The 26,936-nt window shown below is 31.2% G+C and overlaps 5 protein-coding genes across 5 annotated transcripts; 3 read left to right on the top strand and 2 right to left on the bottom strand.

Moving 5' to 3' along the window:
• Window positions 1-466: 466 nt before the first annotated feature.
• LOC124531278 (programmed cell death protein 10) lies at window positions 467-3,618 on the bottom strand. The gene is made up of 5 exons (XM_047105788.1): window positions 3,382-3,618; window positions 2,797-2,974; window positions 2,311-2,443; window positions 1,772-1,933; window positions 467-1,498 (listed from the first exon to the last, which is right to left on the bottom strand). The coding sequence occupies exons 1-5, from the start codon at window positions 3,451-3,453 to the stop codon at window positions 1,414-1,416; spliced, it is 630 nt and encodes a 209-aa protein (XP_046961744.1). The 5' UTR covers window positions 3,454-3,618; the 3' UTR covers window positions 467-1,413.
• Window positions 3,619-4,590: 972 nt separating this feature from the next.
• On the top strand, window positions 4,591-7,039 carry LOC124531369 (actin-related protein 2/3 complex subunit 5-B). The gene is made up of 3 exons (XM_047105919.1): window positions 4,591-4,880; window positions 5,597-5,669; window positions 6,749-7,039. Exons 1-3 carry the CDS (start codon window positions 4,741-4,743, stop codon window positions 6,986-6,988), a joined length of 453 nt encoding a protein of 150 aa, XP_046961875.1. The 5' UTR covers window positions 4,591-4,740; the 3' UTR covers window positions 6,989-7,039.
• A 1,356-nt stretch (window positions 7,040-8,395) lies between these two features.
• LOC124531452 lies at window positions 8,396-9,925 on the top strand. The gene is made up of 2 exons (XM_047106039.1): window positions 8,396-8,582; window positions 8,907-9,925. Exons 1-2 carry the CDS (start codon window positions 8,571-8,573, stop codon window positions 9,501-9,503), a joined length of 609 nt encoding a protein of 202 aa, XP_046961995.1. The 5' UTR covers window positions 8,396-8,570; the 3' UTR covers window positions 9,504-9,925.
• Window positions 9,926-9,965: 40 nt separating this feature from the next.
• On the bottom strand, window positions 9,966-23,601 carry LOC124531451 (protein timeless). The gene is made up of 17 exons (XM_047106038.1): window positions 23,250-23,601; window positions 20,761-20,864; window positions 20,125-20,675; window positions 19,781-19,934; window positions 19,286-19,539; window positions 18,657-18,940; window positions 17,491-17,851; window positions 17,175-17,366; window positions 16,739-16,839; window positions 16,144-16,342; window positions 15,371-15,573; window positions 13,998-14,488; window positions 13,516-13,716; window positions 12,877-13,057; window positions 12,678-12,788; window positions 11,742-11,933; window positions 9,966-11,078 (listed from the first exon to the last, which is right to left on the bottom strand). Exons 2-17 carry the CDS (start codon window positions 20,855-20,857, stop codon window positions 10,907-10,909), a joined length of 3,744 nt encoding a protein of 1,247 aa, XP_046961994.1. The 5' UTR covers window positions 20,858-20,864; window positions 23,250-23,601; the 3' UTR covers window positions 9,966-10,906.
• A 353-nt stretch (window positions 23,602-23,954) lies between these two features.
• On the top strand, window positions 23,955-26,278 carry LOC124531280 (WD repeat-containing protein 55 homolog). Its single transcript, XM_047105789.1, has 5 exons — window positions 23,955-24,170; window positions 24,381-24,715; window positions 24,930-25,047; window positions 25,293-25,461; window positions 25,731-26,278. The coding sequence occupies exons 1-5, from the start codon at window positions 24,065-24,067 to the stop codon at window positions 26,227-26,229; spliced, it is 1,227 nt and encodes a 408-aa protein (XP_046961745.1). The 5' UTR covers window positions 23,955-24,064; the 3' UTR covers window positions 26,230-26,278.
• The last annotated feature ends 658 nt before the right edge of the window (window positions 26,279-26,936 follow it).

Below are 26,936 nucleotides of genomic sequence, written 5' to 3'. Positions count from 1 at the left end.
CTCTCTATCTGCAAGGTTCCAAAGAGAACTGGTCTCTAGCACACACTTACCTCAGGTGAACAGTCTGAAGTTCAGATCAGTACAAATTAAACGATCGGGTTGCCATATCTAATTATCTTAATTATCTATTGCGTAGTAAATATATATCAAATGGTTAACCTCATGATTGCTGTTGTTCCATTCAAAACCGATTATATATAAATAATATATATCCTTCTTACATACAAAACAAATGAAAAAAATGGGAAATAGAATTAAATGCTAATTTCTATTTAATTCCCTTAAATTTTTAATTAAAGTTAAGGTAAAATCTTTACCACAGACAACCAATATTTACATATAAAATGAAATTAAATGGGCACGAGGTAGTTTAAATAAAAACCACATCAAATTCTAAAGTAAATTATATTAGGTTATAAGGTAAATAAAGTATTTAAAATTTACAGAATAACAACAAACAATATAATTATGTGCAAAACTAAATAATTAATTATAACTCCATATTTATATAAATTTTCTAACCATAACCGATTATTTTTTTACTTTTTACCAACTATTTTATGAATACTGAATATTTGCTTCGATTTATTGACAATATTTATCGACAGGTACATGAGACACTATATTAACATATTGCTGTATGGAAATGAGCTATAATACATAAGAATCTAGCATATTTTCTATGTCCATTTTCTACTACCTTTACTGTTTCAATGGATAGAAGTAAAAAATGTTTACTCGGAAATATGTAATTTCAAATAATTTTATTTTATTACAATAGATAGTACCACGAAATTCTATTGTAATCATAGAAAATTATTATTATTGTATCACTTTCACTTACAGATGTTTAATACAACATTTAAGCAGTATATTAAAAACTATAATCAGAAATCAAAAGATAAGTAGAAGAATATACAAATATATAATTTTGTTATTTGCTTTCTAGAAATAGAAAAAAGTAATAAACTAAAGAAGTACTATCAATTTTTATTATTTGTAGTTATAAAACTTCAGTATTCATATACAGTATTTATATATTATATAAAACAAATTGACATAATATTGAATATGGACTATAAATTAAAAGGTGCAGTTTGTTTATTTTTTTCTGTGTATTTTTAAAAACTGTAATACATTTTCTGATTTAACGTTGGTTACAAATTATCAAACTATCTTAAGCTCTGACTAATTTTCAAAATAATGTTCCAATTCTAACAAAATGTTATTGTTAGACTATTACATAATATTAATTTCTTAATTTTATATATAGTGTTCAAAAAAATACTTACAAATTAGATTTTACTATTATATAACATTTATTTGTGGTTATTTCAATAAGGAATAAAAAACAAATATTTGTTTAATTACTATTGTATACATATTTAAGTATTTGTATATCCATCAAATGTTTTACTCTGACTTATTTTTTACAGTGTATAAGATTTGATTTGTTTGGTAAATTAGATATAGTGCACTCACAAATACTGCATTAGCCCTGAAATGGAAAATTTATTTTAAAAAATGATAATCTCTTAATTATGAAGTAAGTACCAGATTTATTTTTATAAACAATCTAAAAGACTTTTTGTGGTGAAATAATAAATTTACTTATTTATTTATTTAATATAAGGTCATATTTAATGCAGTGTCTATATGATGCCTCCAATAATAATTTAATTGTAATTTTAATCAATAATTATAATAAAAAAGCTCCCATTGTTGTACATATGTTTTTGCATATACATAAGTAATAGCAAATTGTACTTACTGTCCTTCCTTGAAGTACTCTTTCAAGGTGTTAGAAAATCTTTTAGAATACTTGACAAATTCTCTTTTTCTTTGCTCTAGAGCCTGCTTTCCCTGGCCAGGTGTATATGTGGAAACCTCATTCACTGCATCCAGTAGTTTTTTTATAGCAGATGCTATTTCTCTGCAAATATTATAATATTTAAAAATTGCCCTTAATAAATTATGCATTAGTTATAATTACATAAAATATATTTTTAAAATATACTTTAATATGAGCATTATAAATAAAAATCATTTGAGACAAAAACAGTAAGGCTGATATTTCATTTGAAGGTAAAGATAACATCATATTGACATAGCATAGTTCTCCGTGTTGTGGCATTGTCTCACAAAAATATCTCCTGCTGAGGGTCAATCAAGAACACCCTGGACCAAGTTAAAGTCCAAGTCAAGACCACTTTGTTTACTAAAATATAATGTTTTTGTGTAACTAGTGGTATTTTATAACAGAACTCTTTTTTATTTCCAGGTTGTATATTGTACTCTGAATTAACATACTTGATGGTTTCAAGAAAAGTCTTCCTGTCAGTAATTTCATCAGGGATCCTGCTTAAAATCTTTTTCAATGCAGCAGACTTCTTATTAAGCTCCTGGAATGCTTCTTCTGATCTATTCAGTCTTAAGTCAGCACCTTTTAAAATTTAATAATAAAAATTATTTTAAAATTTTGAAACATAACATACATATATGTTTCAAAATTATAAATAATTTAATGTTAATTTTAAAACATAATCATATTGGGTTGTCTGGAAGACATGGCCAATTAGCCATAAATCTGCCCGTTGTACAACACTTTTAATCTACATTTTCTTTTTTTATTTGGTTATTTATTTCTATTTTATGTTGTTGTATTTTATTAATTTTGTGTTACTTTCTTTTACTTTTGTTTTTGTTTGTAGTGAGCAATAAAGTATAATTAATTCATTCATTCATATTATAAAATATTAATTTTTCAGAGACTAAAATTACTAAAGTTATACAGACATTCAGCTTCAGTTAAAGTTCCTTGAAGACGAAGCAAGCTTTCATTCATATTAACAGGGATATCAGCTCTTCTCATAATTCCAGCAACCAAGTCATAGTTAAGACCTGGCAAGGCAGCCTCAGCCTTCGTGAGTGCAGCTCGTAATGTTTGTGATGCCCCCAAATCATATTTTTCGAGCTGAAATTTGGTATCACTAAGCTTAAACTCAATTTATTAAATAAAATTAAAATTACAATAAAAGTGACAGTTTTAAAAAAATATATGTATGAATTTTATGACACCTATTTTACAGGTATTTAGAAAGAGTATTATAATGATAAAATTAATCAAACTTTTTATCTTAATATGCAAAACATAATTATGTTACTCCGAGATAATAGTTACAGAATCGTGTAAGTCACACATTGCTCTGATAGTTGTTATCAATCAATGTGTGAAAGGACTACAATTATTTGTCAATCACAAGAGTCGAAAAATGAATTTTGTAGCAGATGTTTAACATCAAATAAAAACAGATTACTTTGTAAATATTGTTTACTCACTCTGCGTTATGTTTACAAGAATAGACTAGGATTTTTATTTACCTGAGTTAAAACAGGACGTATGAGAACTGGTAAAACCAATGAGGTGACGGGCAACTCATCGCCCATTGTCATTCTGACCAAATGTAATTGAAATGTTACTACAAGAACAAACAATATTGAGGAAAAATGAAAGAAAAATCGTAATAGGACTAATTGAACACAGTATGTTTTATTTAGAATGTAGACACTTGAAATAGTCAATGACAGCGACAGGAAATGTAATAAAAAAACTGACAATTTTGTTTGACAAGTTTAGTGCCTAACTTGTCGACAGACGACAAAATTTTATAGCGAATGAATATTAAAAGTCTATTGCATACAGCTTAGTAGAGGTAAAGGCATAGAGAAATATTTTAGTGTTTAAAAGTGTCCATCAAAGTATATAAAATATTGGTGGCGGTGTTAAAGCTAGAAAAAAACCACGCTAGCACTCAGTAAAGTAGTGGTAAAATGGAATTAGAAAGCGTAAATTAATCATCTATCTGCAAAATTCAAATAAGTTATTAGGCCTATCTTGTACACAAGAAAAAATTGGAATGCTGGCAGCGTTTTCCCATTAAATCGTAATTCAGATCTTCTGGGTAAGAAATGAACCAGACCTCGAGCTCATATTTATCAATCTCAATGAATAATCTTAATTTCAAGTAATACCCTTGCCCTATTAATAGTGTAATATATTTGTCCTCTATTGTATTATAAAATTGACAGCCAGCTATGTCCTTGTGTAATTGCCTCGCTCACCCTTCAAGTTGGAATATAATGGAACAAGATTTTAATTTTACTCCTCGTGTCTATAAAATGACTGTCACTATTTTATATTTCAATCGATCTATAACTAACTTTGTGTATTGTTTAATAGCAATTATTATTAATCAACAATTCAAGATATAATTATATTAAAAAAAAACAAAGTAGATACTAATCGAATATTAATATCAGTTAATAAACCAAACACATGAAGATTACGCATTGAACCTTGTTTGCTGTTACACTATTCTTCTAAACTCTACTTTCTAAACTCCTAAGTTCCGTTCGGGATCTAGTATTGAGTTGAAATAATATAATTCTATAAAATAAATAAATATTAATAGTATTATATACCTTTATAGACATTTATAAGTCCTGTATGTTCATAATTTATCTACTCTGCACTATAATTACTACATCCAAAGATTGGTTTGACTAAAGTGTCCGGTTTTACAGTTTACACTATTTGTGTTATCATTTGTCAAAGTCAAATGTCAATATAATTTTGTCACTGGAGTCGGTTTCTACTTTCACAGCTCAAGTTTCAGTTTAATAATTTTTTTTAATTAAAGTTACGCTTTATTAGTGTTAAAGTTTGCTTACAATAAAGAAATGGCTAAGAATACTTCCAGTTCCGCCTTTCGAAAAATTGATATTGATCAATACAACGAAGATAACTTCAAAGAAGACGAGTCTGAACAATCCATACCAACTGGTCCTGATGAGGGAGAAGTCTGTGCATTACTCAACCAATATCCTTTTCAATCTAATACCGATTGCAAGCATTTAAAATTCACAAAAAAAAACACTTTATCCGCCCTCATACCTCGGTAGTTTGTTGACATTATCAATTTAATGACTCATGCGGGTTTTAGCAAATGAATGTTGTTATTAATCAACAATTAATAACTCAGACAAATAAATAAATAACTGTAGTTCATATATTCTATAAAAATATAGTAAAATAATAATAAAAAAATTAAAAACATACAAAAAACTTGTTACTGGCGTTTTCACCGTGGTATTTTAATGTATTTACAAACTTATATTAAATCGCAATATGGATATATCTTAATAAAACATTATTGTAAGCTTTTCAAGTGTATGTATTTGTGCATCAATAATCAGACTTGAAAATTACTGAATGTATTGGCTCATACTGAAATAAATTTATACTGAGAGTATTCATTCATTACCGATACCAACCTTTATTTTGGCTAAATCTAAAACAGAATGAAGTGAAAGCAGAATATTGCATAAAATTTTGTTAATGTCATGCATGATTCTATTTTAACAGTTAGCACAAATATGTATGGAGAATAAAAAGTTGCTAATCATGAAATCATTAAACTTTTATGGTGTGTATTTAACATAACATAGATTTCAGAAAGTACGTAGGTACCACCTAGTATGAAATTTTTTTTTACTATCATTTTCTGTCAATTTTTTTTCTTAACCACAAAAATACAGGTCGCTTTGTTGAAGCCCTTAAACATGTTTTGAACAATGCTCCTCTGGGATCGTCCAATCAGCAAATAAAAGTGAGTAACAAGAAGCTGCTTGTTTATAACATTGTCATATTTGTTATTTCACATTGGCAACAATAACACATGAAACTTATCAATTCCATGCTTTTAGATTAAAGGTCCATTTTATTCTACATTACAAATGTCTACAGGTAGGTAAAAATACATTGATGACACATTCAGATTACAATCGAAAATAGTTCCCCTAACAAGAAAAGTTATACTCTTTTTTGTTTGTAGAACCAAAATGGTTTCCATAAAATTGTAGAGATAATGAAATGAAGATACATTATCCATTCATTTAAAGTGATATATGTACTTTGTAGCTAGTATCATATATACTAGCTACAAAGTACTATATATACACACACACATACATACATAACCAAAACACTGAAACTTACGAAAAAAATTATTAATGCATCAATTTTGTTTCATAAATTCATTTCAGTTATATAACTATCTGACTCACTGTCACTTAATTAAAATAAAAAATAAAACAAAGAGACTAAGATTTGGAAATAAATAGAACAAATTAATTGGTTTTTTTATTTAGCTCTAGCTCCAGAAATAATACAGTATTTAACAATATTGCATATTTATAACATATTACACTTAGTCTATATTGCAGTAAAAATATGTACATATAGATGTAATTAATTATAAAATTAGTACATAGACAGACAAATGGGGACCCGGACGATATGGAGCCATAACCATTGGTGCTGTAAGAAATGTTTACCATTCCTTACAATTAACTGATTGCAATATAACATATATAGAAGCGACAGGTGCTAAAATGTCTCTGAGTATGGTTTATTTCCCCTTTTATGATGTTTAGAACATACTTTACTATATATACTACTTATATACTTAAGTGTTTGCAAATTAAGGAAAATAAATCAAAATTATAAATCTCTTATGAATTCATATTTAAAGCTTGTGTAACTGTTTGTCCTGACAGGCCCTGTCAACGCCTTAAATAATATAAAATTAGATTAAGAAGACTATTATTGCGTTTATTGTTACTTAAATCACACCAATATATATTATTTAATAGTTAGCTTTGTATTATCAATTATTTTTGCTTTCAGGATAACGCACTTACTCTGACATTAAAAGTCCTCCTCGCAATAAAGTCTGCGCAGATCGAAGAGGCCGTTGGTACTTTATCACAAGATGACATAGACATTTTGATGAAATACATTTATAGAGGATTTGAATATCCATCAGAAGGATCAAGCGGGCATCTTTTGCTATGGCACGAGAAGGCTTTCAACATTGGCGGTTCTGGTTCTATTGTCAGGGTCTTATCCGACAGAATGACAGTCTAAAATTTTACCAAATATATGCATTATAATTTATTTAATAAACTTTTCATTATATGAGAACCTTTTATTACCTTTCTAAAGATTGCGTGCGAGATGGATAATATAATATAAATAATATTTCTACACTCGTAATTGTTTCATTCTGTGTTCTTTTTTTACGTTAAACAGAGCATTGATAATCTAAATAAGATGAATCCTAGTATTCGTGCCTTTGACTTGTAACTATACAAGACTTGTCGAGAACCGTAGATTATGGTCAAGCTTTTGTATGACACCTTCAATTTCTGCACGTGCTAAATTATTCTTTTTTGAGGAAATATTAAACATTCCTCTTCATTACGCCAACGGATTAGTGATTGTGAATTAATGTAGCTGAATTTCTTCCCTCATTATTTCCTCGCGATGTTATTCTACATCTACACTTCTCAGCAGAAGATAAGTTGTCCTTAACCGTAGGATGATAGGTATGTAACTTGACCTACCTGAAACTATTGTTACAAAAATACTGTTTTATCGTAATGCCGTAGTGTAAGTGTTCTCAGTACAACGTGATTTATATATTTTTATCCCTCGATACCAATCGGTTTATTATTTCAAATAGATTATTTTTATTTAATATGAATAAATAATAAAACTTATTGTTGTACCTACTTCTAATAACAATGTAACATGTTGTAATTGTTTAAAATAAGTTTTTACTTAATGACAATAGGCAAGGAAAGATGTCGCTTAACACAACCAAAAGAACGGATATACCTAGCATATAAACATGTATTAGGTAAAAATAAATCTAAAAGAATACAAGTTGATTATAAAATAATAACAATATATTTAAAATATTATTATATATTTGTTTTACGGACAATTTACTTTAATGCGACTTGACAAACTAATAACTATACGAGCGATACCGCGATGGTATCTACTATCTAATAGACCAATACTACGCTAAAGTAACTTTGTCAGCCTATTTGTTATCTCATCACTGTTAAACCTGTGCTTATAATGATTTTAACGCAAAAGTATCCTGGTCATTACGAGGTACGAGTTAATCTGATTATTTATACGACTTCATTCATTTGGATAAAGTCGTAAAAATAACGGGATTTAAAATTGGACGCGATTGGAGACTCAAGGAACAGATAAAAAGCATAACTTAAATACAAACATCTTCCTGACAATGTCTCGGAAGTATGAGTTTACTTTCACATACGTATGATAGTAAATCTTGATTGAAGCAAGGTTTAGTCAGTAGGTACAAATAATATCGTTCTATTAAGTATTGAGTGAGCTCTATTTAACTATTGAAACTACACTTATCATAGGATAAATTCAATTATTTAATATTGTATATAAATTTACTTAACGTTAAATTAAATTAAATGCAATTGAAGCAGTGAATGTTCCGCCACCTGCCAAACTGCATCTACACAACGACGGTGAGCGAGTATTAAAGAAAGTAATCGTTAGCCCAGGTTATAGGCAGCCTCTCTTTACCGAGAGAATGCACTATATAAAGCAACTCAATACACTTGTCAGTCGATAGTTTAAGCTGTACCTTGGACTAACACTCACCAGCCGTACAATGGAAATACCGGTTAGTATTTTTTGTTTGTTGTGGCGATTGCACCGTAACTTCTTGACGAGATCAATTGCTTTGCAACTCGGAAGTAATCACATTACATAATTTATTATGTAATATTGTTTCCGTTTTTTTTGACCCTGGTTCGAAAATTAAGTACTAAAAATTCTTACGTAAAGTACTCTAGATTAATAATCAGTTTTATGTATCTTGGGTTTACTGTTGAGTATTAATAATTAGCTTATATAGGTAAAAAAATAATTTATTATTATGTGTTTAAAATTCTTTGACAAGAAAATGTTCAAAACTGATTTTATAAAATAAATTTATTTGTTGCAGAGATTAATAACGTTACTATGCTGCGCTAGCATTTGCCTCGCATCACACTACACCCACACAATACCAGTGGAAGGATATGAAACTGAACTGCAAGACCTTGGTCAACACGTGGAAGTACCCGAAACTCCAGTTAAAGTAATAAAAATCACTAAAACAATTGCAGTGAAAATTCCAGTACCGTACCCTGTAAAGGTAGTGGAAAAGGTGCCTTATCCTGTTCATGTCAACAAACCATACCCTGTACCAGTACCTCACATTGTAAAAGTTCCCGTAGCGCATAAACCTAGCCACGGTCATGAAGCTCTCGGACACGGAAGCTCATATCAAGTACAAGAAGCTCCTCATGACATCTCAACAGCCCGCGAAACTCACGATGGTTCTAACTCTTATGACGAAGGTAGCTATGGAGGCAATGGTGAGGAAAATAATCAAGGCAGTAGCTATTATGGACAACCCTCCCAAGACATTCACGGTTTTTCTGGCGACCAAGGTGGCCATAATTCTTATCAATCGAGTGGTAACGATCAAGCATTCCAAAACTATTTGAACAACTTAAAACCAAACGAAAACTACGGTGGTTCAAGTGGTTATCATTAGAATTTATATTGTTTTAACATATTAGTTTACGATAAGGTACCTGATTGTCATGAGAAGACAGAGTTTCATCATCATAGGAATATTACAAAAAAGATAAAAATTACGTACATGTAGTACAAGCACAAGGGTACATTCATTGGTGCTAGGTAGAAAATACCAACCGTGTCATTGCAGAAATAGTAGCGTGTTAACTTTCACATAAACAGAGAGGACTTTAGAAAATACATTAAAAGCAGGTTTATGTAACTGAAAGATTTTATGCACTTTAGACAAAATTATGCTCTTGATGTTTAAAATTAGATAACAGAAAGGTAATTGTCGGTCCATTTAATTGTTACGAACTCTATTTCGAAGTTGTTACTAGATGTGTATGTTATATGTAATATTGTTAATTTTGAAATAAATTATTAACACATTTTCTATACCAATACTTTTATTTACTGCCATTCTACAAACTTTTTTTAACCTAAAAAAATACAATTACATAACAAAATTAAAGTTTGCTTTCGAATGTAGGTACAATGTAAAAAAAAAGATATGATATAATTAGCTCTTACAAAATTATTTCCGAACATAACGCTAAGGGCCGCCACACACGAGCCACCGACCACAACCACAAAGTGCCACAGGCATATCTGCTGTTGTTTCCGTACATTGTATTGGCCTCGCCAATTGTGACGTGTGGCGGACACCGGCGTCGACCGTGTGCGGCGACCCTAAGATTAGTCAAAGACATAAAGAAACACCACGTAATATTTTTTTCTACTAAAATATATTATTCTTATCGCTAAATTGCATCATAGTGACTGTATTTGTTCTATACATTTTAAGCAATTTGGAAAAGTAGCTAATGTGAAAAGTTGAGGTTGAACCAAATAGAATGTCATTAATAACTACAATGCATTTAATAAGTTTAATTTTGTAAATATTTAACAGAGGCCGGTACATGAACATGAATAATTAAATACATTTACTTAGTAGCTATTAGTCAAGACATTCAATCAACACCTTACATCATTAATAAATAACTATTTCTACGATGTTACTTCAATATCTCATTAATAAAACCTACTTTTCCATACAGCCGATACATTCATGGACCGTTTACGTGACAAAAATACGTATTAAGCCTATTTCTTTGTGAAGACAATTAGATTTTGAGTTCTGACACACGTAACTTAGCATACCTGTCGACCGGCGGCGCCGCACGTCGCGCTACTAGATTCGCAAAACTTCTTCGGGAACTAGGTTACAAAAGCTCGACTTTTTTTATTTTAGAACATGTACAACACGGAGACTGAGCAGCCGTACAACTCAAAATTAGCTAAAAATTTAAATCATACAAACATAAACTTAAAAAAGAAGCACAATAACGTTGAAAGCGCAGGGAGTGTAGTAGCGGCCTAGTAGGGCGGCAGGTACTGCACGCGCGGGCGCTTGCCGGCCAGCTCGTGCTCGTCGGGGCAGCGCTCGTCGGGCGGCTTGAGCGAGCTGCGCAGAGGCTCCGGCTTGTCGTCCTCGTCCGACACGTACATGCGCGTCAGGTCCGACGCCACCGACGCCGTCTCGCACACGCTGCGCACACACACGCACACGCTATTACACACGACCACATACGCACGCACACGCACATGCTATTACACACGACCACATGCTCGCACGAGGACATACGCCTGGCCTGTGCCACTACTTCGATTTGGAAGATGAGTCTATTCATATCACCTTCACAGAGTCGGATTTAAAGGTCTGGAGGCCCCGGGGCCACAAAGCAATGGAGGCCCTAGACCAACAGAAGCGTGAACACCCTAATAATTATATCATTATGAATGATTTAATTTTTTTTTTTTAATTTCAATCAGTGGGCTATGATTTATTAATTTGTATCGGTAACTTTCAAAATATGAAGTAGTAACATTATTATAATTTGACTAAGTATATCTCGGTATTTGTGAACACGCTGAAACTGACGTGGCCCCTTCATGTGGAGGCCCCAGGGCAGTTGCCTCGGTTGCCTTCCCCTAAATACGGCCCTGCACCTTCACTATCTTATGTAAGTATTCCTTTATATAATTACTATTTTTCCGAAAACGAAAACGGATGAACGGCACAGTTCATAAAAAACATATTATCAACTGGGGATTTCAGTAGCAAAAACATTTTTGATAAAAGTTTTAAGATATGAATTATTGATACTAATATAAAATCAAAAATAGGAATCTGTAATCGCAAATACCTTACCTGTTATTGTAATAGTCGGAGTCCGTTAGTCGAGTACTGAAAGCGCTGGTTTCTTGCTTTACACTCATGATGGTCGGAAGTATGAGAGAGGAGCTCTCGAGGGTCCCGAGCTGGGACACCTCGAGCGGGACGTGCGTTATTTCTTGAGGAGACAAGTCCTTCATTGTATCTTCTTCGACCGGTATAATTGATCTGTGAATTTATTTTTTGTTAAGAAAACATATCTTTAGACGCTACCCAGATGGCCTTGTACAAAGCCTGTCTTGGTAACTCCCACTCATCAGTTACTCTGCCGCTAAACTTTAATAGACACGTAGTCTTTTTTTGTTCCGCTTTGAAAGATGTGTAATCCAGTGTAATTACAAACACAAGAAACAAAGGAAGATGGCGTATCGACGATGTTATAGGTTAGGAATGCTTAATATTTCTTACAGCACTAGTCTATTGGCAGTGGCGACCACTTACCATCAGGTGTCACGGCCTACATATATACCTAATAAAAAACGGTTTTCAATAAATCACCTTTATCAAATATCGTCACTAAAAATCACGTTTTACACTGTCAATCGACCGTCCACCGTGGAAAAATTATCTAATCTACCTGTAAATATGCTTACTAACCATTCAAACTGAGATACAGCAATATTCAAGTATGGCTGTTTGGAGCATATATGTTACCAAAGTTGTATCGTCTTCGTATTACGTTATTATATTTACGAAACTTTATAATAAAGATCAAGTCCAACAATCATAATCAATTTATCGTTATTGAAGACAGATGTTTATTTAAAGAACGCCTTTTGGACACACATAATTTAGTTTCAATTTCAACACATCTAACGCAAAAATCTTTGTTTTTTTTATAATTTAAAAATTGAAAAGCGAAGATAGCAATTACAGTGACTTGATTATAAATAAATTGTAATAACTACTCACTTTGCCAAATCAAGCGTGAGTTTGTATTTTTGAGATTTCTGTACTACGTCTAACCAGCTTGGTTTGTTAATAATAACTTCATCTTCGGTCGTGGAGAATGATGATCCAGGCCTACAAGGAAACAATGAAAAAGTTTATAGCATTTAATTAACAAGCAATTCTAACAAACACGCAATCATAGTTCAAGTGAGATACTTACATGGGCGTAAAATTCATAATAGTCGATAGTTTCTGCTTTTTGCTGTGTATTTGAAAGAAATTTTCGGGAGGGGGGGTCAACATCGATCCCTTCGACATCTCCGGTAAGACACAGTTTTTCGTCTCGGCGGAATGAATGATACTGCTCTCGGATATGTCGCTCAGAGAGAACTTCAACTTTGCTAAAATAATACTTTAAATGTAACGACATTCTTGGTGGTAGGGCTTTGTGCAAGCCCGTCTGGGTAGGTACCACCACTCATCAGTTATTCTACCGGCAAATAACAGTACTCAGTATTGTTGTGTTCCGGTTTGAAGTGTGAGTGAGCCAGTGTAACTACAGGCACAAGGGACATAACAATTTAGTTGCCAAGGTTGATGGCACATTGACGATGTAGGGAGTAGTTAATATTTCTTACAGCATCACTGTCTATGGGTGATGGTGACCGCTTTCCATCAGGTGGCCCATCTGCTCGTCCACCAACCTACACCATAAAAAAAAATTCTAGAGAAGAAGTTCTAGAGAAAATACAATCATAATATCTTATTATTAATAATTTCAAAAATTTAGTTATAAATGAATTTAAGGCAATAAGTAGTGACTTATGATACAAATTAGTGAATAAAAAATGTTCCTTACAAACATCAATAGGCGATATCTTGCCAGCCACTTCGTACAGGAAGTCAGGCGTCCAGAAGTTCGGTATGCTAATGAAAACTTTGCCGGTGTCTACCGGCATATGGAAACCAAGTTTATGTAAAAGTTGCAAGAATTTCAAGTCTTTGCAAATGGAGGCTTGCTGGCAATTCCACGGCACCAGAGGTATGGATTTGTTCAGTACTGTAAAACATTAATTATTATTATGTGAAAAAAAAAAATACAAAAAAGTCTTAACAATGAGAAAGGATTCAAGATATAGCCTCATATTTCGAATTACTTCATAAGTTGTAGTAATAAAGAATTTTATTTTATTTATTTTCGGGAAACAAACAGTACCTACAATAGAACAGTAATACGAAAACATAATAAATTAATACATAAACCAATCAAGTTTCCACTGATATCTATTACAAATTAGAAGCAGTAAGTAATTCATTTTTATTCTTTAGAGATCTACTCACGTAAAGAATGATACGATACTGGTGAGAGGACGGGTAAGTCAGAGGGCTGCTTCAGTAAAGTCTCGTACTCCTTTCCGTTTGAATCGAACGTTTTCATGGCGTTCGAACCGAACATATTCTTCGCCGACTTTTCTAAATAAATTTTCGCAAAACAAGTTTCCAAGAGAACGATCTGAACCCAATCCAAAAACTTGGGCATTCCATCCTGTCGGAGTTGTTCGCACAGTTTCCATATTTCATCTTCCCTGTTTTCTTTCAGCGTCTCGTGAGCGGCTTTGCTGTGTGAGGGCTTATCGTTTTCCTTTTTCAAAAGGCTTTCAAATTCATCCTTATTGATGATGAATTGATTGTAGAGCTCCCTTACGACTGCATTCCTATTCTTAATGATGCCATCTTCTTTGAACAGCTTAATAATATCGCCGACCACGTCTGCTGAATTGCTGCACTGCATGTAATTCCAACTCAACGAAGATAATTCTTCTTCGGTCCATCTATTAGAAAATGAAAATGCGATTGATTTTTTTAAATGAGGGAGTATATTTCTATTTTATAACTTAAACTTAGGATATGTATTTTTTTATAAACGTACCAATTATAAGATTATAATTTTGAATAGTGTGCAGCTTGATTAATCAATGACATTGAATTGCTACATAGTAATAGTAAGCAATAGTGGATACATAAATATATTGCATACATATCGTAGTGGCTACCATTGATATTGCTTAAATATCGATACTAGCGACCCGCCCCGGCTTCGCTCAGTTGCAAAGCTGATACCAATCGTGTTACAGAATTTGTTTATTTACATCATTACAACGTATTAGAAAATTATCAGTGTTCCTTTACTATATTGTCCATGTGTTATATACAAAAACCTTCCTCTCGAATCACTCGATCTATTAAAAAAAACCGCATCAAAATCCGTTGCGTAGTTTTAAAGATTTAAGCATACATATGGGTATAGGGACAGAGAAAGCGACTTTATACTATGTAGTGATTATCGACGGCAATAGTCTTTATATGTAACTGAAACTACTGCAAACAACAAGCGCACTGCCTATTCTCAACTCTCAATAATTGGAAGACCAGGATATTAAACCTACCTTAGGATGTACAACCCTATATGCTAGCCACAGGGATCTGTTAGGAGGATATACTGATCAATGTCGACTTACCGGAACATTGTAAAGAACATTCACCCAATCTTATCTTTCTTTAGATATTTACTATTAATAAAACACTTATATTGTTCCAATAAATGTTATCAAAATTATTTTCAAATATTTAAGTACAAAGAAAAATTGCTTAATTCGTTAAATCACGCAAGTTTTTGTTGAAATAACCCCAAAATAGTTAATAACCCATTTTACCTGTTAGAGTCGGCCTCGGTCGAGAATTGAAACGATTTCTTCTCCTCGAGTGGTTGATTAAGTTCCTCAGCAGACAACAGGATCTCTTTCAAATGTTTATCGTCCTCGAAAATTTCCTTCTCTATAAGGCTTACGGTGTTTTGCATTTTATACGGTTTCTTTATAAACGTGTTGATTACGTACTCAATTAAGTCTGACCAATCCTAAAAACGAGATTTATAACGTAAATAAACCACTGAACCGTCGACTTTCATTTCTTTAATTTGAACTCATAATTCATCTTGTGTGCGGTGGCGGCGTTAGGAAACATTTGTCGGATAAAATTCCGTCACATGTATAGTACGACACAAATTAGGCGTAGCATCGGAAAATGCAATGGAATGAAAATAAAACCGATTACTGCCGATTTACACGACCAATAGAAATAGCTCCCTATCGCGCCATTCGATGCTATTCGTCGCTATAGATTCACGCGTCAGAGAAAGCAAGTGCATGTAAATCGACGCGTCAAATTGACGAATATATTCGGTCATATGATATTACAAGTTATTACGTTTGTGCAAAGATCATATTCGCATGAGAAATAAATATTGATAATTTGGGATGGCGTACTAAATTCGGATGTGATCGGTTTTTACGAATTTTGCCGATGCGACATCTAAGTTGTGTCGTACTATACATCCATCACATTGGAAAACCTTAGTGAAATGAGCTCTAATATTCTTCTCAAAGGGAGAAATGGCTTATAAACCAGCAACGGGTCGTATACTTACGTCACATATTTCGAATTCAGATTTCCAGATAGACGTGAATGTCTTCAATATTTTCGGCTGAAAGAGGGAAATTAAACAGCCGAGCTCCCCTCCGACGTGGTGCATGAGAGTGAAGATACAGTCATTGACAAACTCTCCATTCCCCTCGTAATCCTCCAACAGAATCCCATACTGATACATTATTTCCGGCGATGAAAATCTAAAATAGAAGCCAAATTAATAAATAAAAATAAATCGCTATTATTATTATACTTACACTTTAACTTTAAATAAAATATAAGCATAGAAGGCTATGTGGCTAAAATTTTTAATTCGAAATACGTATAAAAGGTTTTTGTCATTATTTTCCTCGTTAACAATAATTCAGTACTTGAAAATAAATAATGATAATTTTCTACCAAGGTCCCAGTTACATTGTTTTTTATAAGAAATCTCAACTATTGTAAACCTAATAATATTCAATTTTACAATAATCAAACTATTCCCTATGATAATACTTATACTGTAAAAATACATAAACGTAGAAATGTCAATTCCATTATTTAAGGATCAATAACTAAATTATCTAATATTATAATAAGCTCAAATAACTTACTGTCTGATATGATCGACCATCTTTCCGTCGCCTTTATAGTCTGGCATTTTTAATACGTTGTCCAAAAATATTAGGAGAATGTGATTGGTAACAATAAGATCCTAAAGAAAACAAAAAATTAAAAAAAACAATGTACAAGTTGATGTAACACCTTAAATTAACGAAAACAACAATATGATAATATATATTTTCTAAGGTTTTCAGTTGCCAGTATTAATTATAAAAATAAATATATAACCCTTGCTTGCCTTCTCAATGATCATTCGTTCAATCGATAATACAATCAAAAACATTTCGTACAAATCGTTCACTCAGACAGTCATTTTAAAATATTATAAATTTACTCAACAATGTTGAATACTCTAAATTAAATAACGAAAAATAACAGCGGGTTTTTTTTTTAATAAATTAGAGGGTATGAAAGTGTTTTCCTTACTTGTAAGTATTGTTTAGAATGATACTTCGGATTGTAATGTCTCAAAAGTAGAACGAAAAGCAAACGCAGTTCTTCGGTTTCGCACATTTTTATTTGTAACTTGATGAGAGCATCCTTATCGTTGTTACATATGTGAGCTGACTTTTTGTAAACGTCAATAGCTTGAATAAATTCTCGAATAGCTGTGACGACCTAAAGAAAGAACCAAGAAAATTAATATTATAATACTAAATATTAAATGAAAATGATATTATTTGAAACATGGTTACGATGAAATAGTTATGTTTTTCATTTTGTTGTTTCAAAAATCACTTACCAAATGCAATCTTCTTATTTTTGGTTTTAAGTCGTTTCCGTCCAGTTTAATGGCCAATTCGAACTGTTCGCACAGATTGACTCCTTCAGCTGTGAGATATGAGACGATGTCGAACGACAGTACCGAGCATACGTGTTCCAGATCCAATTCGATCTGAGTCGCAAATTTAAGAAAGTAGGTGACGAGCCAGAAGAAATGTGACGTGTCGATCTCCAGTTGCATGTTCGTCAGTATCTGCGTGTGCAGAGTTCGGACCAAGGAGTTGTAGCCCTTCAAGAGGAAATCGACTGTGAATTCTTTGAGAACGTTGGAAATGTCTTCATCGGTCGGCGTATTGTGAGATAAGCCCTGAACATTTATACTGAAACAAATATCACAATTTGAAAATCGTATTCGTGACGAGACATGAAATTTCAGAGTTCTTGCAATATACTCTTAGCCACCGTAAGCCTGAAATTGAGTTCTTTGGGTACAAATATGTATGAATGGTAAGCCGTTCCATAAGTTCAAATCATTTGTAAAAAAAAACATTGGTAAAGAAGACATTATTCGATACAAGATTATACTACGATAAAAAAGTGTGAAGTTAATACTTGTTTAATACCAGGCAGGATGTATTACATACATATATAATTGTATTTAACTAACATAATTTTGTTTTTTTTTAAATGTTGAAAAAGAGTAACTACTTAGTTTGTTGCCAGTTCTTCTCGGTAGAATCTACCTTCAGAATCGGTGGTAGCTACACATAGTTATTAAATGACAAGAATAGTGCATGTAAAACCGACTTCAATAAGTATATTTTGATTTATATCACATTTTAATGTCTTGTCTTTTAATAGCTAGTAATACTGCAGATTCAGAGTTTTAAGTTCAAACGTCAAATTGGGCGAATAAAGTTACTGGGATTTTTAAAACAATATAAAACTGAGTTTCTAAAGAAAGTTCTCTTTGTATGCAAACTAAATATAAAAGTTGCTAGCGCGGATATAAAGGCACGAACGCGGAAAACAATTGAGAGTTATATAAACGAAGCCCTACAAGTAACCGATGTGATACCGAATACACGTGTTTGTTAAAACGAAACTCTTATTTACGTATAACTTTATTACATAAGTTTTTTTTTTTAATTTACGGAGGATAATAAAGTATGTATGTATACTCACATATTGGCCTTGCATCTTTTGACGATCTTTTTCCTTTTGCGCTCTTGGAGAGAAACATTAGCTCGGACTTTGTTGTTAATTCTCTGTTTTAGAGGATGCGATTTCTGGTGTGCAGCTTTTTTTGCCGGCAATTCGTCTTCATTGCTCGAAGTCGATATTGCTCCTTGGTTTTCTATTTGCGTGCCGTAGCCGCAATCCGAATTTTCAGATATAACTGTTTTGTTCTCATTTTTATTTCCAATCTTTTTGGGTTCCCCGTTTTCGTTATTCATGGAATTATGTACCTATAATTTGCAAGGAAATTATAATTGCAATTTGCAATTATCATTTCTAGAAAGAGGCAACCGCTTACTTCACTTATACAATTAATGTTCATTTGTAAAAAAAAAAAACGTTGAGTAAAGACGTAAGCGTTCTATTTCATTTCAAAACGTGATTTTTTTCTGCTTGGACGAAGCGATGACGTCTTACGAAGTATTTATAAGTATACTAGCAATAGCCCACAGGACTACAATATTTCCTTAATTTTTCTATCAGAAATATTTACGGAAAACGAAATAACATTAAAGAAAACATGAACTTTCTTTTTTGATATCTCAGTATATTAGTTTTGTAAACAAAAAACTCACGTTTTTCGGGCTCTCGGGTTCGGAGTGATTGTATATTTTACTTTCGTTACTTTCGCTATTGTCGCCTGAGGTTTTGTCATTTTCATTTTGCGATTGAAACGATTGCTTCCCGGTATCAATGTCGTTTCCAGAAGAATTATTATCCCATCCGTTGTTGACGGAGTTATGTCCTCCATTGCTTTTGCCGCTCGCCCCGGTGTCAGATGAGTCTGACGTAGGATCTGATGTTACCATCGGTGATGAATGATCGCTACCTGTTTGATGAATATTCGAAATATAATAACATAAATACTAGCTGTGTTCTGTACAAACTTGATGAGACAAACAGTTCAGAATAAAATAATAGTGCTTTTGGTAAATTGCAAATAGCCAAATGAAACGGCAATTACATTTTAAATATTTCTATGTTAAGTGACTAAGCTGTCGGGTTAGGTCATTCTAACTGGAAATCTCTGAAGTTCAACTGAAATCTTAGTTTGCACACATTATTCATACCTCTGTTCGGTGGAGATGTATTACTTTCATTATCTTCAGAACTCTCAGAAAGGGATGTTTCGAGCCACACATTGAGCAGCTTATGTAATTTGGTTACATGTTGATCTTTGAAAATTAAGGCTATTAGTTGGACCATAGTCACACCCCAATTAATCTGGAAATTAATGGAATACAAAACACACATCTTGATTCTTACCACCAATTTTATTTAAAATATGAATTTAATTTTGCGTAATCAATAGCCCCTTTCGAAAAAATAAATAAAAAAAAGTTACCCTTCTTAAGTGATTTGAATTTCACATGACTGCATGCATGTCTACGACTACTTACAGCTAGCAACTTACCGCATCTGGGATAGTCATCAATTTTATAAGAACTTTGTCGATACTTTGACTGAATAAGTTCCATAACAGTTGATTTTGAATCGTGTGAGAAGGATTAGTGAACGTTGGGTTGAGGTGATTAGTATCCTCTGGTATATGTAAAATATTACGTAAGAATAAAAGTGTGTTACTGATATTCGAGCATTGTTCCGTATTTAAGTTCGACTTCTGTTCCATGTCGGCGTTCTTTTTTAAAAAGTCAATGATCACTTTACAAACACGTTGGTCTGTGATCGCGGCCTTAGTCGAAGAGAGCAGGTTGTTAATTTCAAATATAGCATGTCTGCCAATATCTGTTTTGTTAACAGTATCTACCGAAAGGAGACATTCCACGGGTATTGTCAAATTTACCAATATCTTAATTAATAATTCTATTGTCTTATCATCCTTAGTATTTACTAAGAGAGGTATGAGGTCTTTTGTAATGTTCTGACCAAAACTGATACTCCTCCTGAATGTGCGTAAATGTTTGTCTTCGGATAATATATTTTCAAGTATTGTTTCTAGAGCAGCTGTAAAATGAAAAACTTGATTACAACTGCTAGTAAAAAAGCAGTGTGTATTTTTGTCATTCAAGCATATAAAACAAAGACGTACCATTACAATTTTCGTTTACGTGATATCCATCTGAAGTTGCATAGCCAAGGTTGCTAAAGGTATTATGTATCTGTGGACTTCTAAGAACCCACTCCATTTTATAACTGTAATAAAGAAAAACGAGTAAAAATGATACCTACAAAAAACAATCGATAGTGATATATAAAAAAACGGTATTACTTACTAAACAAGAACTTAATATAAGCTCTTATGAAATGATTAAAAAGTCAATATTAGTCCTTAGACTTAATATTAAATTACCGTTACAAGTTATGTTACCTATTAAATCTTTTCATTATTATTCAGTTCAAAATTATATTAAATTCATCATTATATCGAAGGGGATTAGTGTTGGATATTTTAACATAAACACTGACAAAAAGTAGGTACAGATATTTATTCTAAAGTTGGTCTCTCAAAATAAATAACTAAACGTCGAAAAAAGTTGTATTTCTTAAATAAACCCGCCTTCCAAAAATTTGCCACAGTAGAGTCAGAGTCTACTGAGGAAAATTTAGTCTAAAGACTAACCAGCCTATTTAGGCATCCGTTTCTGTCTATGTGTATTTAAAAGATAATACTTCTTTTATATATTTTATACAGAGAGGAAATACCGATCTTTATTAACTTTTAACAAACTGTTAGTAGATTATAAATAAGTAAACAAATAAATATGAGACAACATCACATACATTACTCTGATCCCAATGTAAGTAGCTTAAGCACTTGTGTTATGAAAATCAGAAGTAACGACGGTACCACAAACACCCAGACCCAAGACAACGTAGAAAACTAATGGTAATCTACATCGACTCGGTCGGGAATCGAACCCGGGACCTCAGAGTGGCGTACCCATAAAAACCATAGTCATAATAAAAATGGACTCCGTCTAAACTTCAAAAAATACAAGAAAATATTTTTTTCTTATTATAATAAAATAAGATTTAACAAACTCGTCTCAAATAATATATAAAGCGATCACTAAATATAAATAATAAAAAATTTATTTCATTACATTTGTTTGTCATTTATCTGTTTATTTTCTATTTTATTTCAAAATTTTAAATAAATTATAAAGATCCCTTTGTTTGATTAAAATGTTAAATAATACGTAACATCAATTAGGTATGACATTAATTAATACCATATTACTATATAATAAATGTCTGAAAACTGAACATACGATAATGCGTTTTATTTTTTTAATTATTTACATAATCAAAATTTCGCTCCGTTTCGTCTAAGTATATCTATACAATAGCAGTACATACAAAAGTACGGTGCCTAGCACGGTCCACGTGAGCGCAGCTTACGATCTAATAGTAGGTCACGCGTACAGTCGACTCGCGTGTACTGTGCACGTGCCGCTCGAACGCAGTAGGTACGATCGACGTATAAACGACGCCCACTACTAGCTTTAAGCGTTAAAATGTAACAACAATTTTTTTTTCGGTAAATGTTTTTCATTTATAATAAAATATTATTAAACAATCTTTGTACACATTTATTAATTATATCAGAATTCTTATTAACCATTCTATTTAGTTAACTCTATCTATTTAGTTGCTCAAAATTAAAACCTAATTACGTTTATTATACATATATGCTTTTGAAAATTAGGTTTTTTCATAATTGATACCTTGAAGAGAAAAATTTTGTATAAAAAAACAGATTTCATTAATTTTTTTGTATATATATTTAATATTGTCAGATCCTTCCATCATATAATATATGTTAATAACCATTATTTTAGTACCTTATAAATGATAATGAAATTGCATTGATAAAGTAAAGTCTTAAAAACTTATACTACAATAATTAATGTCTTAAATTTTACTTTTATTACTTTGTTTGAAAATTTCAAATGACACTTTAAACATTATTACTTTACACAAATATATCACATAGTATTTTATAGAATTTCATATACATTTATAAGGCTAACAAGTTGTAAGTACCTTGACAAATTTTCAAAAAAAAGTATTTTTTTTTTCAAATTAGAAAAGTCTTGTTATATTCAGCAATAAATTAATGGCATGAACTTAGCTTTTATTAATTTCTAAAAGACACACTAAACAAGAAGGACAAATTACACAAAAAAAAACAAGCTTAGCTAAACAAATACAAAATTACATTTAATATCAATAAGTTACTATAGAATTTAGTTATTTCAAATATATATATATTTGACAGAACTAAAAAAATAGAATGAGTACTTTATTTTTCTGTGCTCTGACAATAAATCTCCTGAAAAATAATTTTTGGTTTTTAGAACTTTTAACTCAATTTCACACTAATATTTAAATAAGCGAGTAAAATTCATATATGTTTTTTTAAAAATATCATATGAATTTCATTTGAAAAAATATTTTTGTCAATCATTTGATATTACATAATTCATAACTATTAGAATCAGGAATTAATAAGCATTGGCCATTACAACAAAGAACAGAAAAGCAAGAAATACTATAATAAAACATAAATATTACCTTGAATCCTTTTAGTTAAATATTTTATAGTTGAGACCATTAGCGCCGTGTAGACCTATTTATTTATTTTTCTAATATTGTTTATAATTATAAAATATATGTAACTCCTCAATTTAATAAGGAATGAAACAATCTTTATAAGAGTTTATTATTATCATATATTATTTATCATATATGAATTAGCGTCACTAGTATTGACACTAATTATTAAAAGTCACTGATATCTTAATACCACACTCTCAAATGTTTAATGAGTAAAATTCGACTGCTTTTATAAGTTTAAGCTACGAACATTTTTGTGTAGCTTGTACGATGGTACCAAAGTTCCAGTGTACACTGAATTGAATTTGACAATGACTTCTATATCGTTATAAATAAAACGCACTACGCAGACAGCTGATATCATACCGTCTAGGAAGTAGAAAATATTTTTGTTTTTAAGAATTTCTTAATAATTCTCACTAATTAGTTTTATGATTAATTCATTAGTAATAATTTTTTTGGCTTTTCTTTTTGAGAATTTTCTAATATTGATTTTGTAATATTTGTATCTACTTTCAAATCAATTACATAACATTTAAAAAAAGAGGTACCTCCATTATATGTTATGTAAAAAGATGTACATATCTAAGATATTTGTTTTTTTTCAAATCTTGTAATATCAAAAATGTTTATTTATATTTAATTAATAGGTTTATACTTTGACATTTGACATTGACATATAGCATGGTATTGCTTTTAACTTAACCTCTCTAAAAGAATTTTAGCATATTAAACATAATTAATTTGAAATTGTGTGAATAAAAATTAAAAAAATGACCCTTGACTTTAGGGATTTTGACAAAGATTCTTCTGATGATAGCAGCAGTGACTTGGGAGAGGATTCAGATATAAATGATGATATGTCCTTAAGTGAAAGTGGTAATATAGTTTACATCAAAATATTATTGTTTGAACTCAGTACACGTAGTATTTATTGAATATAATTTTTTTTTAATCTATTTGTGTTTATCGAACTTGAATATTTAATTTAATTTAATATTTAAATATTATAACATACAGCTCTAGTTTTTATTACAGTCTTGTTATGCTGTGTCAAAACGATAGATTTTATTATTTTTAATATTACAGGAGGAGAGGATGAAGAAGATACAGGAAACGATATTAATCAGGAAGAAAACCATGATAATTGTGATGATGAAGATGAAGTTGTAAAAGCTATTAAAGCAGAAAAAACGAAACAACGAGATCATCCACCATGTATTAAATGTGATGATTTCATAGTAGATATTTCATTTCATCCAAATAAAAATATTATAGGCTTGGCAAATATTGTAGGAGATGTCTTACTCTATGAATATAATAATGATGAAACAAAACTTATCAACACACTTGAACTACACACAAAAGCTTGCAGGGATATTGAATTTGATGATGAGGGATTAATAATGTTTACAACGGCAAAAGTAAGTTTTGTATAAATGCTAGTCAAATCCAGAAGCCAATGTTACGCTTACCTGTGCGGTATATATATACATATATATGTATTTAATTTAATCAAGATATGTATCACAACATTACTTATGTGCTGTGTGGTGATATGATTTTAGTTTTGCTAAAGTTGAAAATGCGCTCGGCATATTATTGTATTTTTTTAAGTACAGAATTTTTTTATTCCAGGATAAAGCAATCATGGCAACAGATGTAGAAACTGGAAAACTAAAACAATGTTTTGAAAATGCTCATGAGGAACCAATTTACAAATTAATGACTTTGGATAGTAACAAAATAGTTACAGGTAAGCTTTAAAACATTTTAGGATACTATGTTAAGTAATTAGTACTGGCTTTTATCTCCAAATAAATTAAAGAAAAATGACCTGATAATTTTTTATCAATGAACTCTATGATTATAATTCAAATTAGAGATTTTCAAAAAGTTCATAATTTAACAGTTTTCATGTTTCAGTTTCATCCATTTTTGACATGTAAGAAATTAATACCAACATATTTATGGTCATAAATATGCTTATTTCAATTATAGGCGATGATTGTGGCACAGTGAAGCTTTGGGATATGAGGAAACAAAATCCTATATTTAGCCTAAAAATTGGAGAAGATTATATTTCTGATATGGTTACCAATGAGGCTCAAAAGTACTTAGTCTGTGCTGGTGGTGATGGTATGCTCACTTCTATTGATTTGAAAGGAAGGTAAGTAAAAAATAATAGTATAAAAATTTTAACTTAAATTTGTTAGACTTCTTATTTCTCTACTTGCAAAGTCCAAAAATAATCCACAGTATATTTTAAAAAAAATGGAAGTCAATGTTTTTTTAATGGGATATGTTTGAAATATACTTCATTGATAGCCATTCTGTAATTTAAATATTAAAATGATATAAAAAAAGCTATATGAATAGTACTTTGCATAATGGAAAAATATAATCACAACAAAAAAATTAATTTAAAATTATTTTCAGTAAAATATATACAACGTCGGAGCAGTATGAATCGGAGTTAACTTGCATGGGACTATTTCGATCTGAGTCAAAGTTACTAGTGGGATCATCAGTGGGTAAATTTTACTTGTTTAACTGGAAAGAATTTGGATTTCATAGTGATGAATATGTTGGCCAGAAACATTCCATACAATGCATGATACCCATAACACAAAATATAGTTGTGTCATCTGGAGAGGATGGCATACTTAGAGCAGCACACATGTTCCCACAACGGCAACTAGGAATTGTAGGACAACATAGTTTACCAGTAGAAGCTCTTGATATTAGCCATGATGGCCAATATATTGCATCCTGCTCTCATGATAATGATGTAAAATTTTGGAATATTGCTTATTTTGAATCAATTGATACTATGATTGATGTGAACCACAAACAAAATAAAAAGAAGGATATGATCAATAATTTACCATCAAGTAATATAAAAAATGCTTCAGATTTTTTTTCTGGTTTAGTCTAATATATGTAATCTGTTGTTTATTTTGAATAAAATAAGAATAAACAAAATGTTTAAATGTTTCTACTTCTTTCCACAAAGTATATGAATACTAATAAATAAGAAGATTTTTTTTTAAGTCTAAGCCTATAAATCTTAACTTCCATTGTGATAAAAATTAAATGGTTTTCTTCGTCTTTTTCATCAAATTTTACTTCTCCATCAGGGGAAGGGAACTTCTTTCACGAAAACATTAAGGATTAAACCGAACACGGTATTCGATTTTTTTTACCAGATATTCGGCCGAATTTCGTATTCGGTTCAATCTACGTTTGACCCATCTTTGCTACTACTACTACTACTTATATGATATCAGATCAGATGAAGTTTAGAAAAACATTTTTTTGTTATTGTGAAGTGACAAACGAGCAGCAAGTTCACTTGACGAAAAGTGACGACCACCTGTGTTGGTGTGTTGCAATACCTCGAAAACTATTCAGAATATTGACAGTGCTATCGATAGTATATAACTTATTTTGAGAAAGTGATACTATCGAAAAATAATTGGCTATCTATAGTACAAAACTATATACATTATCAATAGTATGGGTCAAGGGTAACTAACAATAGTATCGATACTTTCCTTAGCATTATCATGTGTCAATACTATCGATAGGCTATCGATATGCAACACTGTTGGACATCAGTAAGTCAGTAAGTGGACTTTAAGG

This window comes from Vanessa cardui, chromosome 7 (genome assembly GCF_905220365.1).
Source record: "Vanessa cardui chromosome 7, ilVanCard2.1, whole genome shotgun sequence".
In the NCBI taxonomy this organism is placed as follows: Eukaryota; Metazoa; Arthropoda; class Insecta; order Lepidoptera; family Nymphalidae; genus Vanessa; species Vanessa cardui.
Note: the sequence above shows the minus strand (reverse complement) of the source record. Positions and strands in the feature narration are given on the sequence as shown.

Coding starts and splice junctions, on each gene's coding strand:
- LOC124531278 (XM_047105788.1), bottom strand. CDS start 3,453: ATGACAATGGGCGATGAGTTGCCCGTCACCTCATTGGTTTTACCAGTT. Junction 2,444..2,796: donor AACTTTAACTGAAGCTGAAT/GTCTGTATAACT, acceptor AAATTTTAAAAG/GTGCTGACTTAAGACTGAAT. Junction 1,934..2,310: donor ACTTTTCTTGAAACCATCAA/GTATGTTAATTC, acceptor TAATATTTGCAG/AGAAATAGCATCTGCTATAA.
- LOC124531369 (XM_047105919.1), top strand. CDS start 4,741: ATGGCTAAGAATACTTCCAGTTCCGCCTTTCGAAAAATTGATATTGAT. Junction 4,881..5,596: donor GTCTGTGCATTACTCAACCA/ATATCCTTTTCA, acceptor CCACAAAAATAC/AGGTCGCTTTGTTGAAGCCC. Junction 5,670..6,748: donor CGTCCAATCAGCAAATAAAA/GTGAGTAACAAG, acceptor TTTTGCTTTCAG/GATAACGCACTTACTCTGAC.
- LOC124531451 (XM_047106038.1), bottom strand. CDS start 20,857: ATGGAGTGGGTTCTTAGAAGTCCACAGATACATAATACCTTTAGCAAC. Junction 17,852..18,656: donor AAAAGATGCAAGGCCAATAT/GTGAGTATACAT, acceptor TATTTGTTTCAG/TATAAATGTTCAGGGCTTAT. Junction 17,367..17,490: donor AAATAAGAAGATTGCATTTG/GTAAGTGATTTT, acceptor TTCTTTCTTTAG/GTCGTCACAGCTATTCGAGA.
- LOC124531280 (XM_047105789.1), top strand. CDS start 24,065: ATGACCCTTGACTTTAGGGATTTTGACAAAGATTCTTCTGATGATAGC. Junction 24,171..24,380: donor TATGTCCTTAAGTGAAAGTG/GTAATATAGTTT, acceptor TTAATATTACAG/GAGGAGAGGATGAAGAAGAT. Junction 25,462..25,730: donor TCTATTGATTTGAAAGGAAG/GTAAGTAAAAAA, acceptor AATTATTTTCAG/TAAAATATATACAACGTCGG.